Source organism: Pinus tabuliformis, chromosome 6, assembly GCF_031772625.1.
Source record: "Pinus tabuliformis cultivar Carrire ecotype Pingquan chromosome 6, CPIR1, whole genome shotgun sequence".
In the NCBI taxonomy this organism is placed as follows: domain Eukaryota; kingdom Viridiplantae; phylum Streptophyta; class Pinopsida; order Pinales; family Pinaceae; genus Pinus; species Pinus tabuliformis.
In genome coordinates this window covers 1,957,282,921-1,957,299,730 of record NC_142292.1, presented here as the reverse complement: position 1 = coordinate 1,957,299,730, position 16,810 = coordinate 1,957,282,921, and the positions used below count along the sequence as shown (strand labels likewise).

The 16,810-nt window shown below is 34.8% G+C and overlaps 1 protein-coding gene across 1 annotated transcript; it reads right to left on the bottom strand.

Annotated features, from left to right (window-relative positions):
* Positions 1-8,426: 8,426 nt before the first annotated feature.
* On the bottom strand, positions 8,427-9,825 carry LOC149267003 (uncharacterized). Its single transcript, XM_089397811.1, has 5 exons — positions 9,297-9,825; positions 9,152-9,261; positions 8,919-9,011; positions 8,754-8,821; positions 8,427-8,642 (listed from the first exon to the last, which is right to left on the bottom strand). Exons 1-5 carry the CDS (start codon positions 9,823-9,825, stop codon positions 8,525-8,527), a joined length of 918 nt encoding a protein of 305 aa, XP_089253937.1. The 3' UTR covers positions 8,427-8,524.
* Positions 9,826-16,810: the final 6,985 nt, after the last annotated feature.

The window sequence follows — 16,810 nt, the reverse complement described above, 5'->3', positions numbered from 1 at the left end:
CAATAGTAACAATATGGGCACTACATGGGTACATCAATATAATAAGTGGGTTGTACTAATAACAATAAGGGGTTACACTAGTAGTATAGGGGCCTAACATATTTTTTATTTGAGACTTAAGATGTATATCTTTGGGCACATAGTAGTGTGTTATAGGCACTATTTTATATGATCCTTTCTTGTGCCTATTTCCCTTATGAGGGTGACTTTTAGCCGACCATCTATTACCTTTCTTCTGGGGTTTTCTGTGTTTTCTTATTTGCGCAATTGGATCATCAATAATCAATCTATATTTATTGTAGATGGATTTGCTATCAAGTATTCTGGACATCTTTTGTAAGGACTTATTGAATTTCATGCTGGTGAAAAGTCTTACCAAGGCCTTTGTTATGTTTCAATATATACTTCCCCATGTATAGTTGTCAAAATAAGTTTGGAACACTTCTCGTTGTTGGATGTATTCAACAAATTTGGAGGGTAATGTTGCTAAATATACTTGTTTCCACAGGTCATTCTGACTTTCTTTTACTTTGTATATTCTTTGTGTCGAATCTCTATGGAAATATTCATATTGGAACATTTTCTTACATTTTAGATTCATCAAGATCATCTCATGTTTATTTGGAAATTCTATTGTTTCTCCACACCAATGTTCTAGGATGAATGAGGTTAATGCTCCAATCATATTATTTTGGGGGTGGCCATTTTCACTGTGGATAACATCTCCAACTTCATCCTTAACAAATTTTGCTTCCATTTTTGCAAGTAATTCAGGGGAAGATTCTACTTCCCACCATCTTTGTAGGGTACCTACAAAGCACTAGCTGAGAGTTTTTCAAGATTCAATTTCAGATTTTCCTCTCACACACATAAGCTTATATTCAGTATACATCTCGTTAATCATTTTCCTAGTTTGACCAACACTCAAGCCATCAATATTCCATTCTTTTTAAGATCCAGACTCGAAGGTATGAGATTTTTTCATCTTTCCCTTTCCATTGAGGTCAGGAGTTGGATATATAGTGAATTGGAAATACAAAGGTTCATATATAGGAAAAATATGTTGTCTTGAGGATCCTGGCTCTTCTTCTTTGGTCATGGTCCCTGTGAAAAGAGAATAGGATTCACTAAAAGATTCTTTGGTGCGAGGGTGTTTATTTGTTTTCTCTTGGGGAAATAGAAATGTAAACCTCTCTACAGGTTTTAAGGCATGTTGAATGGGTACATGGTGGATAAACAACATAGAGGTTGGGATAGAGATACAGAAAGTTGCTCAAATTTTTCAGAAATTTATTCCATAAGAGTTTGAGTAGAGTCGAGCTCAAAGTCTACCTTCTCCTCTAGTATTTTAATTTGTGTTGTTGATTCTCTAACAAAAGCTTTTAATACAGAAATTGAAAAATTGGCATCATTCAAAGTTTTATTCACACTATTTACAACGACTGATAGTGAGTCAAAACATTCCTTCTGTTCAGAAATTTTTACCATATTCATCTCTAGCTCTTTAATTGCTGTATTTGTCTATTATATTTTCTCACTCACCGTCTAGATCCTTCCATTTATTCCTAGGGCTGAATCATATTTCAATAATGAAGGAATGGCCTAGGCTAAGTTAATAGCTTCTCCTAACATAATTCCCTTGTATGGAGGGAATTTTGTATTTGTTTCTAACTTTCTTCCATCACAAGCTATCCATAAATGTTTTTGTGTAGATGAAGTTTCTACATCTGCCATATGTAGTTTCTATTGTTCCTTTAATTTCTTCTAGACATAAAATGCGATCCATGAGTTTGTTTCTTCCATGTAATTTTTCCATTCCAGTGAAAGAGCATATTTTTCATCAATATTTGTGATGCGACTAAATTATTTGGATTTATGATGTGTATAGAGATTTGAATTTAGCATGTTCTTCATCCATTCTCTATTGATCTTATGTTTGGGACACCCATCCATGAGGGAGAATAATTTGTACATTTATGGGATTGATGGCTTCTTGCAGTCTGGTGGAATAGGATTTTGAAATCTTGAAGATGGAATGATATTGTCATGTCTTTCAACATATCCCAAGCCATATTTTTGCATCCCAAGTGGTCTCATCTTACTAAACATTTCAGTGAGATGGGGGTCTTCATTGTCGAGAGTGGGTAATTCGTGAATCATTAGGATAATGTCATGAGGGAATGGAATGCCAAAGAATTTTGGGTTTGGAAATGAGTTTGTAGAAATAGTGGAAGGGGCCTCTCCATTCTTGGGATTATGATTTTTGTGGAGAACTAGATCCATGAGAGATTGTAAGCAAAGTATTGTCTGGCAAACATGACATTTTACTTCGAGAGTGGAAATATGTAATAGCAGAGTGAGTTCAAGTAAATCAACATGTGAGAATCTTATAGATGGAGTATTTATAGATGTGGAAGTAGATGGATGACATGAAATATGATCGTGGTTTATATGGTATTTTCGGCTTGACAAGCTTGTATTCTTTTTCAATCCAAATTAGATCTTGTAGGCAAGGGCAATGTAGATTTAGTTTGTCCTTCTTATATTTGTGCATTCGTGATACTTTGAACTTTGGGCGACTGAGGTAGATCTACTACCTAGTTTTCAGGAAAGCTGAGATGTTCTCATTTGATGGTCTGGTGCTCAATATTTTGATTGTGACCATCTTTTATTATCGGGGTGCTAGATTTTGACTCTTCACTAGGTGTATGCAGAATGTCTAGATATAATGTGTTGGTGTGCCTAAAACACCCTCTAGTATGAACTGAAATGTTTGTCCTTTTTCTTTCCATATCAAAACCAATAGTTTTGAATTGCAATTGGAGGATGTCCTTAGTGTTCTCATCATACACATATATTGAGAAATTTGGGTGGCAATCAAACCATACAAGATCATTTGATAAAGGAGCCACGATACAACCAATTAATGAATCAGTATTTCTATTATGCGTGAAATCTCTAATAGTAGCCAACACATATGTATTAAGCCCTCTATGGGTTAAATAATTTATTCCCACCCGGGTACAAAAAGATGTAGAGAAGAAGTACCATGTCTTCAAGCTTCTTCCTGAAGCTTTTTAGGACTTAAAAGCGAAATGGTTTGAATGGATTCAACATTTTCTTGGATCTGAGAGACACATTCTTTAACAGTGACTTTAGTTATAGCTTTCAAATGAAACACAGATAAATCACCATAAACTTATGATGGGATAATGGAAGGGAGAGTCCATTGGGCTGATGGATGACTTTCTATTAACTTTATTTCTATAGAGTTAATCATTGCATATGATGCACTATGAAACATATTTTCGAATGTTTCTTCTTTATGAATTTCTTTGAATGAAACATATCTTCTTCCTGATTCCATGTTATCTTTTGAGAGAGTTTAGAAGATAAATACCTATATGAACTAGACGTTACTGGCTTTGATGCCAATTTAAAGCATGGGCTTCCTCCGAAGGAGAAAATGAAGCTTGTTGTGCAATTTCTATGTCTTTTGTGACGAATACACGAACTCTTACACAAACCCGTACATGATCCTCTGGATATTCATGCAATAATGATCTTCAACGGCCTGTTTCCAACATAAGAAAAATGTCCCTCGATCCTTGGTGAACCTCCGGTGAACCTCAGATGAACCTCTCCTCTCACATAATATTTAAAATATCTTAACAGAACATAAAATGATGTGGAACATTTCGAAAAGCTTCTCTCTTTTATTGATTTCAAAAGACAAATTATAATGTTGGAAGACTTAGAGAAACTTCAATGAGAGATAGACTGGTTAGGCATTTACCTGACGCGACACCTCAAATTAAGATGCACTCTAGAGGCTACTTGGCCCTTTATACACTTTGTCTTTGAACTTTATGAAACAAACACAGACTCAAACTTAATGAGTTCATCCACTTTAGGTTCTTACTAGGGTTGTTATGCCTTGATATGCGGGATTTTCATAATCGACTCTAAAAGAGACTTTATTCGTGATGCAAGCAGATAGAACACAGTTGTTTGCATATGTAGAGTAGGAAGATTATCTCAGACTTCAAACAAAAAGACTCTAACTCTTAGACTCTACAACTCTGAATGTCCCAATGAGCCTTACTTCTCTCTTTTTATAGGATGAGAAGGGGATAAACATCACATAATCATCCTCATATTCTGAGATGTGGATCAAGTCACACCAAAATTCGGAGAAGAGCTCCAAGTATCGAAAAATCAGAAATTTTATAGAGTAGAGATTATTCAAAATCCTACAGATATTTACAATGTGGAGATTTTTGTTGTAAAATCCCACAAAAATCAGTCACTATCAAAGTCAAGTGATAAGACATTACTGTACACTGTGGATGGTTTTCAGGAGAAGCCCACGAGAGCCCTTTGAGTTATGTTCCCAATGGATTAGTACCACGGAGTCAACCATTATTATGATGGTATGCTCCACTAGTCTCCCATTTCTTTGTATAAATCCTTCGGACAATCATTGGTTTCTCGAGGATAATGTGATGGTTTACTTTGGTTAAGACTAACCAATGATGATGTCCTCTCATGAAGTAGCCTACTATGTGATCATAATAGTCTTACACGGAAGGTGAAAACACTCCATGCCATTACACTGCATGCACTCTTGGAAATCACTTTGAAAGACTTTCAAAGTACCTTGGATCCATAGTAGTCTTACGTATCCCATACCATCTCCACCATTCATGTATCCAGGTTGGTTGTAACAGTAAATGTGTAATGAAGAAATGTCCAAATTTTAATAATGTATAATGTATTTATGATCTTTCTTCTCTACATAATAGATCCCACCAGAGATCTTTATAGCCTTGGAAATTATAGACAGTGTCATGAAATACAAGGCTCGGATCCTTTTGTGGCCACATTCTTCTCGCGGGATGTTCAAGATATCTAGTTCTATTGATAATATAATATTTATGAGATGTTTTGGTTCTATTTCTTCCCGCATTCCATATCAAATTGATATCATGAAAAATTTCCCCTAATGCTTCATCTACAAGATTAGAATACATCATTCAATTCTTATACACCATATCATGTATCCAAGTGCTGGACATAGGGTAAATCTTTCTTTATAGTACAAGGTGTTGTAAGTCCTGATGAGGCTATCGATTTACATTGATTACTTTGGTGTTTCTTAATTTCCAAGTGGGTTTCCATTTTTCAACATAGATTGGCTAGGAGGTGCTGTCTAGGATATTTCTAAGTTCGTCTTGTTGTGTTTTAGGGTCCCATTCAGTGACAATGACCATTAGATGATTTACTTTTTAAAGATACTCCCGACTCAAAAATTATGTGAGACAGTTTCTTTCTCCCTTTATATGCTCAACATCAAAATCAAAATTTGCAAAAAAGCTTGCAATCTGGAAAACTTGGATTCTCCAAGTGTTTTGATGTATTTTGCTAACACTTTCTTTAAAGTATAAGCATCAATCCTGCGAAGAAACCTTTTATGTATGAGGTTGACGTCAAATTTGTCTATACAATTCCATGCAACTTTTACCTTTTTCCAATTGTAGAATGGTTTTGTTCTGCTTGGTTCCATGTGCCTAAAGCAAACTGTATAACTTGTTCTTCTCCTTCTTTAGTTTTCTTGAGAATACCTCCACATCCAATGTTGTTGCTGTCACATTCTACAATTTTGGCAAATCCTCATTTGTAGGATAGAGAATAGGTAAAGTTTTTACCTTAGATTTTATTTTTCTGATGGCATTGGTATGTTATAAAGTCCAAGGAATTGGATCCTTTTTCAATATTTGATTTAACAATTTTCTGTCATGGGCACATCCTTCATAGAAATTTTCGGCGTAGTTCAAACAACCTTGGAATCTCTGCAATTCTTTTTTATCTGTGATCATATCTCGAAATTTATTAGAGAATTCAAGTGCATGCTTTTGTAATGTGATTTGGCCATCCTCAATAGTATGTCATATGGTATTTGCTTGAAACAAATCCATTTTCTTCTTGCTTATTCTGAGCCCACTTCTGTTGACTACTTGTGTAAAACTTTGTACATGTTTGAAATGTTCTTCTACAGATTTAGAGAAGATTAACACATCATCAATATATACAATGAGCCAATCAAAGTATGGCTTGAAAACCTGGTCAATGACCTTTTGAAATTTGGATGGAGCATGTTTTAAGCCAAAGGTCATAACATTCCACTCATAATGACCACTAGTTATGATGAAGGCAGTTTTGAGTCTATCTTCTTCTTTTACAGTAACCTGCCAAAACCCAAATTTCATATCAAATTTGGAGAAAACTTTAGCTCGTGCTATTCATCTTATTAGGCTTCCTTTGTGGGGGATAAAATATGTATCATCTGCTAGTAAAAAATTAAGATTTTTTAATTTATGACTAATTTGGGAACACCTCTAATCTGTTTTGAGTGTTTATTTACATAGAACTTGTAGCAGTTCTAGGGATTACTAGATTATGTCATAAATATAGTTAAGACAATGAAAACGTAATTGTACTTTACTAATTTTTTAAGGTTTCATAATTTTGGGTTCCCGCTAGCTCTTTGGGATACACTAAATTATTAGCTAGAAAAATTACAAATTGAATTGATTTATTTTTAAATAAGAAGATTCAATGGTTATAAACAAAATAAAATAAAAGTGAAACTCAAGATCAATTTCAAACCAATATCCAATTATCCATGCATTTATAGTGCATTTATAGATATGGCAAAAGCATTGAATCATTGTCCTCTTCCCTCTTTGTAATTAGCAACGAAAAAAAGTCTTGAGAAATTAATTGTGCTCCTCTTTGTAATTTGGTTTTTGTTTTATAAGTGCAAGGAAATTTGGGGTGTCATTTTCTATATATGTATTATATAACTTTTTTCATAATTTATGGATTCAAATAACATGAAATACTGATTTATAAAATGTAATTTCAATTTTATTTATATAATTTATTTATAATTATATTTTAATTAATAGTAATATTAATTTTTATAATATATTTAGTAATTATTAATGTAATTGATATATGAATTATATTAAGTGGATATATTTCATATTAATTATTAATTATTGTCATTATGTTAGTTTATATAACTATATTGGATATTGTTAACTAAATGGAGGAACATCGAAGTCGATTTGTATAATAACAATATTATTATTGATATAATATATGCTCTAAATCTCTAATAATGACAAGGTCACATAGTTAGCCTTCTCTGCCACTTAATTTAATAAAATAGTTTAATATCACGATGTGTTATATGTACTGTAAACAATAATATAACTGTAAAATGAGCTATATGAATATTTGTTTAACATTTTTTTATTAATTTTTTAACTTAATTAAACATTTGGTAGATAAAAGTTATATATATATATATATATATATATATATATATATATATATATATATATATATATATATATATAATTGGTTAATAATTATTTATTTAATATTGAATGATGAAAATTATTTTATATAATGTTCATATTATAGTAGACATGTCATGCCCTTAGAGTATAGATTGATATAATGAGATTTGTATAAATTGTACACATGTTATTGTTACATAATTTTTTCAAATTTATATTTTTTAAATTGAAAAATAAAAACCATAAGAATTGTATATTCAATACTTTACACCAACGAAAAAATGGAAATTTTGAATTTAATTACACACTATTTGTGGTTATGGTACATAGTAATTAATATATAATGCTACTTTGCAAATTATTTATATTTATTGTACATAGTAATTAATGATATAATCGATATTTTTCAAATTATTTTTTGTAAATTAAAAAATAAAACCCATAAAAATGGTTTCTTCAATATTTTACACCAATCAAAAAATGGAATTTTTGAATTTAAATACAAACCATTGTATTTATAGTACATAGTAATTAATATATAATGTTATTTTTCAAATTATTTATATTTATTGTATATAATAAATAGCGATATAGTACATAGTAATAAATAATAGAGTACACAACAGTGAATTATTCCCATACACAAAAGTCAATTCTTGTTATTGTTACACAATAAGAGGGAAACATTTCAACCAATCATATGATAAATGCAAATAAATTTTATTTACAAATAATAAATTTAATTTCATAGTTTTAAATTTTGGACAAGTAAATAAACACTTAATAAAAAAAACTAACGCAAATACAAGTGAATGAAAAATCAATAGAGCCCAGTAGTATAATAAATTTTTTATTCATTCAATACATGTTCCAAAGAAAACCAATGCAAATACAAGTGAATGAAAAATGAATAGAGCCCAGTAGTATAATAATTTTTTTATTCATTCAATACATGTTCCAAAGAAAGTTCAATACTTGTCCAAATAAAGTGATAAAACGTTCGCAATATGCTATTTTTTTATGCCACACACGTTAAGTACGTTAGACGGTGCCCAATTTGTCGTCACCCTGGTCAATGCCTTCACCAAGCAGCACTGTGGATATCATATTCATTGTTCACGCCATTTATTTTTCAAGGTCTCCATACTCTGCATTTAATTATCTGATTTGAGAAACTTGAGAATCGTCTGGTTCAAATCCGTGGGTTTCTCCAGCGGAATAGCATGCCCACAATCTTTTATCACCACAAGCTTACCCTTCTCTCCAATATGCCTGCAAATATCATAAAACTTACTTCTCCGCCGAGAATATAATGTTAAAGATGAGAAATTGATTTCTTTTGAATTAAGGTCAATCGTTCAATAAGGGAACTGAGCTTGTTACCTTTGGAAAACATAGGCCTCCTCCAACCTGCTAAGTCGATCCTTCTCGCCCCAAACTATTAGAACGTCCTGTTCGATTTCAAGAAATTAAATTTCAATCCGTCCTTTGAAAATATTCGCATATTTCGTGAGATTATCGAATATCGTATATGGCTAAGAAACCAACCTGGTTTATTGTTGGCAGTGCCTGCAAATTCTTCGAACCGATAACTATCCCATCCACGAGCTGTGCCCTCTGCTCTCTGTTTCGTTGCGTAGCCTTCGGAGATTTCAAGTTGAAATACAAAGAGTTTTAATAATATTTCAAGATAACATTTCCACGAAACAACGCGAATTGCAATGTGAAAACATGAATATATATATATATATATATATATATATATATATATATATATATACCTGCCATAAGTCTTCGTATATGAAAGTAGGAAGCCATGGCATCTTGTAAAAACAGATATTCACGGTGATCTTCAAGCGTTTGGCACTGTTGGGTACAAGGAGGTCTTCAAGCGTTTGGCACTGTTGGGTACAAGGAGGTCCTTAATGCTGGAGAAGCCCAGTTCTTCCAGAAGAGGACCGTTAGTTGACGGCGTCATGCAAATTGCGGAGCTGATGATAATTAGGCTTTGGACGAGGTTAGGGTATTTGTGCGCCATCCAGAAGGCAACGAAGCCACCGTAACTATGCCCCACCACGATCACGCTCTCCACTCCGAGACATTGGAGCATACTCCTGAGGCACTCCGCTTGGAAAATCTCAGTCCGCTCGGAGCTGGTGGTGGTAGAGTCCCCAAAGAATATGAGGTCGGGGATGAGGAGATCGAAATGTTTTCCAAGATCGCAAATTCGGGTATCCCATGCAACCAGCCCATCCGCCCCGAAACCGTGAATGAGAAGAAGTGTTGGCCGCTCATTCTCTAAATTGTGTGGTTTGTTACTCTGTAAAACCAAGCAGTGCAGGGAGGTGCCATCGCTTAACTGTATTTGCTCAGACTTTAAGCCCAGCGATATCCAGCGAGCTCGCTTCCGTTTCCTTATGAATTCTGCAATACTAAATCCAAATAGTCCTCTCATTTCAACTGTGGATAGATGAAATCTGCTTGATGGCTGGATCCTGGTTCGATATAAATAAAGCTCAAGTCAAACAGCCAAACGGCTAAGCGTAAGCAAAAGGTTGTCTGGTTACTAATCCATATACAGTATAGAATGTTCGCAAAAAGTGAAAATGAGCTGGACACCCATATCGTAAAATTGAAATAAATTGGAACCCATAACAATTAAATAAACATTATTTTTTTTAATTTTATTTGGGAGTTTAGGATGTTATGACCATCCTCCTATCACCATAGTATGTCATGGGGAAACCAAACCAGCAAAGAAAAAGGAGGATTTTAGTATAAAAATTTACGGGGTCAGTCACATTCGTTTCGCTGGTTTCCACTTAGTAATATTGTGCATACGAAGGTGAAATAAAAACTAAATTAAATTTGTTGGGAATTTTTGATAATTCCAAACAAAAATGAACCTTTGAATAATGCTTTTTTTAATACAGCAAACAGAGTTTTTCTCACACAAAAAAAAATTGTATTGATTAACAACACTGCTGTTAAAAAAAATATTCGGGATTACACCAAGAACTCTTTAGATACAGTTCCACACACTGTGTTTGATTGATCTGCATTACAAAAACACTATGTTTCTTACTACAAAGATTTACAATTTTCATTGACCAATTTTCATTGACTGGCTGCTACGTATTGCATTTTTCATTTCAAAAAAAAAAAAAAATTACATTCGAGCTTCTACATATATTGTCGGTCATATTCAACTAAAAAACATGATATATCTTTTAGTTTTTACGTGTCGTCAATTAAAAAAAATAATAAAATTAAAAACTTTTACCTACATTTACCAATCACATTAAATTTCATTAAGTACTTCATTGATAAACGTGGCCATCAATGAAAATTTCACTTCACGTCAAGTAATAAATGGTTCTATGGTGCAGGCATGTACATCGAACTTTGATATCAATGGGACGGTTGTCAGCAAAATCGCACGGCGCTTCTTCTTAACGCACTTTACGCGCCGGGGAAAGGTTGTTTTGGAAAACTGCTGACGCCACGTGTCACCCTATGGGTGTGATCATTTCCCTTGCAAAATTACTAGCATTTGGTAAAAGCTGGTGCGGGGGAACTGGCAGTTTTCTGAAAAAAAAGAATGGTGTAGTTGAAATTATCATTTCAACACTCCCCTTTAATTTCAACTCGTGGGTTATGAGTCATAATGAGGCATTTCCTCAAAAACTCAAAACTTTTCTACCCTAATGGTTTGGTCAGAATATTCAGCAGGAGTCCTGCAGTGTTCTAAAACAATTTCTCCATTGTTTACCAATTCCGTGATGTAATGAAACTTTGTGTCAATGTGTCTCGTTCTCTTATGAAATACATAATTCTTGGATAATGCAATAGCTGAGCTATTGTCAAAAAAAATCAGAGTTCCTTTTGCTTGCTCTTGGCATAAACTCCTTAACATCCTTCTCATCCAAATTGCTTGACATGATGCTGTTGTAGCTACCACATATTCTGCCTCTGCTGTAGACAATGCTACAATAGGTTGTTTTTTAGAAGCCCGTGAAATGGCTCATGAACCCATGTGAAAAACATAACGGGATGTGCTTTTCCAATCATCTACACTTCCAGCCTAATCACTATCAGTGTATCCAATTAAATCTAAACATTCTGAAGTAGTATATAAAATGCCAAACCTTTTAGTACCTTTAACATACCTCAGAATCCTTTTTGGTGCCTGTCAATGTGCTTCTTTTGGCCTTTCTATGAATCTGGAAATCAAACTAATAGCATGCATTATATCCAGCCTAGTTGCAGTTAAATACATGAGGCTGCCAACTATGCTCTTGTACAAACTAGGATCAAAATCCTTGCTGTTGTCCTCTTTGCTTAGTTTTAATCCCATCACTCTCGGAGTGATTGTTGCTTTGCTCTCCTGCATATTAAATCTTTCCAACACTTCATTAACATATTTCGCTTGTGAGACAAAAATTCCATTTCCATTTTGTTCTACTTCTATTCTTAAGAAGTATTTAAGCAAACCCATGTCAGTCATTTCAAATTCTTCTTTCATGACTGTTTTGAAATTTTCAATAAGATAATCATCATTACCTGTGAAAATAACATCATCAACATATAACACAACAATTAGTATTTTACCATCCTTTTCTTTGATGTAAAGAGTGAGTTCTCCCTCACACTTTTCAAATACATTTTCTAGTAGATAGGAATCTATCTTACTGTACCACACTCTTGGTGCTTGTTTCAGCCCATAAAGAGCTTTCTTCAATCTGCACACTTTGTTCTCTTGGCCTTTCTTTTCATAGCCTATAGGTTGTTCAATGTAAGCCTCTTTCATTAAAACTCCATTTAGGAATGCTGACTTCACGTCCATTTGGTAAACTTTCCACTTGTATTGTGCTGCTATGGATAGTCCTGCTCTCACGGTTTCCATTCTAGCAATCGGTGCGAAAGTTTGCTCATAGTCTCTCCCATATTGATGCTTATATCCTTTGATAACCAGGCTTGCCTTGTGTCTTTATATTTTGCCTTCAGCATTAATCTTGGTCTTGTAGACCCATTTAACTCCAATGACTTCCTTTCCTTTTGGTAGTTCAACTAAATCCCATGTCTTGTTTCTTTCTATTGCGTTGATCTCCTCATCCATAGCTTCTATCCATTTCCTATCCTTATTTTCTTCTTCGAAATGAACAGAGTTATCAACATGATAATATAAAGCAAACAAATAGTTCATACCTTCATTTTTTGCCTCTTGTTCATAAATGTCACTTAAATTTCTGAACTTCTTAACTCTTTCATTTGGTGTACAAGTGCTTGAACAAGCACTTGAATTTCCTCGTGTGATGTGCTTGGCGAAGCACTTTCATTTCTCCTTAAGGGTGTCTCTGGCTGCCCTTGTGTTGGTGTTGCTATTTGGGGATGTATTTCAACCATCTCCTCATCATCTTCATCATGAGACAAAGAGTTTTTAACATTCATTGTTTTCTCTATGCTTCCATCCCACGCTTCCTCCTCAATCAACTGAACATCTCTACTCACAATAAGCTTCTTGGTGGATAGGCTATACAACCTATAGGCTTTGGATTCCTCACTGTATCCGATGAAAATACATTTCTCCCCTTTGTTGTCCAACTTCTTCCTTAGTTGATCTGGAATGCGTGCATAAGCCACACATCCAAAAACTTTCATGTGGGTGACTCCTTACTTTGTCCCACTTCATGCTTCTTCCGGCACTCTGGTCATGACTGCTTTTGTAGGGCATCTATTCAAAATGTATGTTGCACAGTGTACAGCTTCAGCCCAATAATCATTTCGCAAATGGTTTGCCTTTAACATACTCCTTGCCATATCCATGAATGTCCTATTCTTCCTTTCGACAACTCCATTTTGTTGCAGAGTGTACCTAGTGGTAAACTACTTATGAATTCCATTTTCTCTACAAAAACATAGAAATTCCTTGGAGATATACTCACCTCCTCTATCAATTCTTAGAACTTTGATATGCATCCCACTTTGGTTTTCTACAAGTGATTTGAAATTGCAAAATCTTTCAAACACTTCACTTTTGTTCTTGAGGAAATAAACCCAAGTTTTTCTAGTAAAATCATCAATAAATGTTAGTATATAGTGGTTGGTTGCAAGAGATGGAGTTCGCATTGGTCCACATAGATCTGAGTGGACAATCTCTAAGGGTGCTTTTTCCCTTATTGTTTTCCCAGATGGAAAACTTTCTCTCTGTTGTTTCCTCAAGATACAACCTTCACAAAGGCTGTCTGATTTCTCTATCAATGGTAATCCTCTTACCATTCCTTCTCTATTCAACAAGTTAAGACCTCCAAAGTTTAGATGTCCAAATCTCAAGTGCCATGACCAATTTTCATCTCTTGGTTCGCCTTGGAAAGCCTCTTGTGTCACTGCTACTATTTCTTCTCCATTTTTTAAATCTGCTTTCATTCTAAGAGGGAACATCTTGTTCCTTGTCATCTTCACTTCAACAATACATTGTTTTCTGGGTGTTTTATCCATGATGGTGCATACATCATTCACAAAGAAAACATTGTACCCCTTTTGAATACGTTGTCCAATACTTATGAGATTACATTTCATTTCAGGAACATAATAAACATCTGCTATGGTTTTCTTTTCACCTTTCCTTGTTAAGACATTCACTTCTCATTTTCCCATAACAGAAACTTTATTATCAGTCCCTAGTGTGACTTGTCACTTCACACTCTGATCTAACATAGAAAACAACGTTATGTTTCCTGTCATATGGTTACTGCAACCAGAGTCTAGAAACCATACATCTTCACTCTTTTCTTAAGTCATATTATAGGCTAAAAACAAATTATCTTGGCTAATATTTTCTCTAGTGAAATTTACACTAGTTCTATTATTCATATCATGCTGCTTCTTCTTACATTCATTTGCATAATGCCCATATTTTTTACAATAGTGACATTGGACATTGGATTTATCATACCTTTGTCCTTGAGCATGATGTTGTCCACTTTGTTGGTTGTTTCCTTGGCCTTGGTTCTCATTTGGATTGCTGCCTCTTCCTTGAGCATTTGTTGGACTGTTTCTTCCACCTCTGTTTTGGCTTCTACCTCTTCCTCTTTTGTTTCCTCTGCCTTGAACTCTTCCTCGTCGAAAGAAAATCTGGGTCTTAAAGGCATGCTCTAGAGATGAGTTTTCATTTCTACTCAATCTTTGCTCATGTGTCATCAGTGATGCATATAGTTCATCAACTGAGAAGTTTGTCAGATCCTTTGTCTCTTCTATGGTGGTGACAATCACGTCGAACCTTGAGGGTAGAATCCTCAATAGTTTCTCCACAATCCTCCTTTCTTCAAGAATCTCTCCATGAGACCTTATCTGTGTGACCAGAGCAATCACATGTGTGAAGAATGAGTCAATATTATCTGACTCCTTCATGCAGAGAGTCTCAAAGTCTCTCCTCAGCAACTGTAGTTTTGATCTCTTCACTTTCTCCATGCCTTGATAGGTTATCTTGAGAGTTTGCCATGCTTCTTTGGATCTCTTAGCTACTGGTATCGTTGTAAACACACTCTCATGCAATGCTTGATACAAAAAGTAGAGGGCTTTCGAATCCTTCTTCTTATTGCTCTTCAATAGATCTTTCTCTGCCTGAATTAAATTATTAAACTCATTTTCATCTGCTGGTTCTTCAAAACCATCCTCAACAAATTCCCATAAGTCTTGGGAAACAAGCAAGGCTCTCATAGATATTACCCAATAGTCATAGTTTTTCCCATTAAATTGTGGGAGGTGAGTATTATAGATACCCATGCTAGTGATGGCTCCAGCCATTCTTGCATTCTTAACTATGCTTCAAAATACTTGACTGTGTATTTAAAATAACTGACTGTCCTCAACAGTGACACAAAAAAACTAAATTGAGAAATACCTTGGATTCTTTCTTGACTGAGTCTTCACTCTGCTGGAGAAGTTGCTGCAACAAGAAATCCATCCTTCACTGCCTTTGACACCTTCAAAGAGCCTGGACAAGCTCTGATACCATGTTGGGAATTTCTGATAATTCCAAACAAAATTGAACAAAGAATAACGCTTTGTTTTTAACACAGGAAACAGAGTTTTTCACACACACAAAAATACCTTTGTATTCATTAACAAGACTGTTGTTAAAAAAAAGATTCTTCCTCCACCAGAGGGATTACACCAAGAACTCTTTAGATGCAGTTCCAAAAAAAAAATTCACTCTGTCTATGCTTGAAAAATTAACACACTGTGTCTGCACTGCTATGCATTACAAAAACCCTCTGCTTCTTACTACAAAAATTTACACTGTTGTGTGTAAAAAATTTTCATTCGCGCGCTGCTGCGTATTTCATTTTTCATTCTCAACAAAAGAAATTACATTCACGCTTCTGTGTATATTTCCTTTCATATTCAACAAAAAGCAGGATATATCTTTTCGTTTTTACTTGTGCTACTCCCGTGAATTAAAAAAATAATAAAATTAAAAACCTTTACCTACATTTACCAACCACAGTAAATTTCATTAAATTCTTCATTGATAAACCTGGCCGTCAATGAAAATTTCACTTCACGTCAAGTAATGAATGGTTCTATGGTGCAGGCTTATACATTGAACCTTGATATAAATTGGACGGCTGTCAACAAAATCGCACGGCCCTTCTTACTACACTTTACGCGTCAGGGAAAGGTTTTTCCAGAAAACTTCTCACGCCACGTGTCAGCCTATGGGTGTGATCACTGCCCTTGTAGAATTACCAGCATTTGGTAAAAGGCGGTGCGGGGGAACTGGTGGTTTTCTGGGAAAAAAAAAAGAACGTTGCAGTTGAAATTATCATTTGAACAGAATTGTTGCATATATAAACTATATGATAAAAATGTGGAGCCAGGGAGGGAACTAGCCCTACAATCAAAATTGTGAGCCATTTGGATCGAAAGAAGAGGATGTCACAACATCAATGTGGTCTATAAAGGTGCCTAGTGAACTTGGGATTTTTCCACCACTTACTATGACTTATGTGAGCCAATTGAAGTGCAATATCCCGACGCCTATCTTAGAGCTCATCCATTTAAAGGAATATTTCTCTTTTGGCCTCATTCCACTCACAGAGGACCTTGCCAAGGAGTGCTCTGATATGTGAGTAGAGCTCAATTGTGCAGAGATATTAGTTTTTCCTTCCTTCAGTTTGCCTCCTATCTAATACTCAACTAGTGACATAAACCAAGATTCTTGCATGAATAGATGTCTCTTTATCTTCAAAATCAGGAACTCTTCAATTGCATGATGAATTTGTTCTTGAATGTCTCTTTGTAGAAGCGTTGAGCCACAGAATGTGCATGGAGATGAGCTTGACCACAACCCTCCGCACACCTCAATGAGCTTCACCAACATTAAGCCCACTTTCAGGGCATGGTGGAGGAAACGGGGAGGCACAACTTTGCATCCA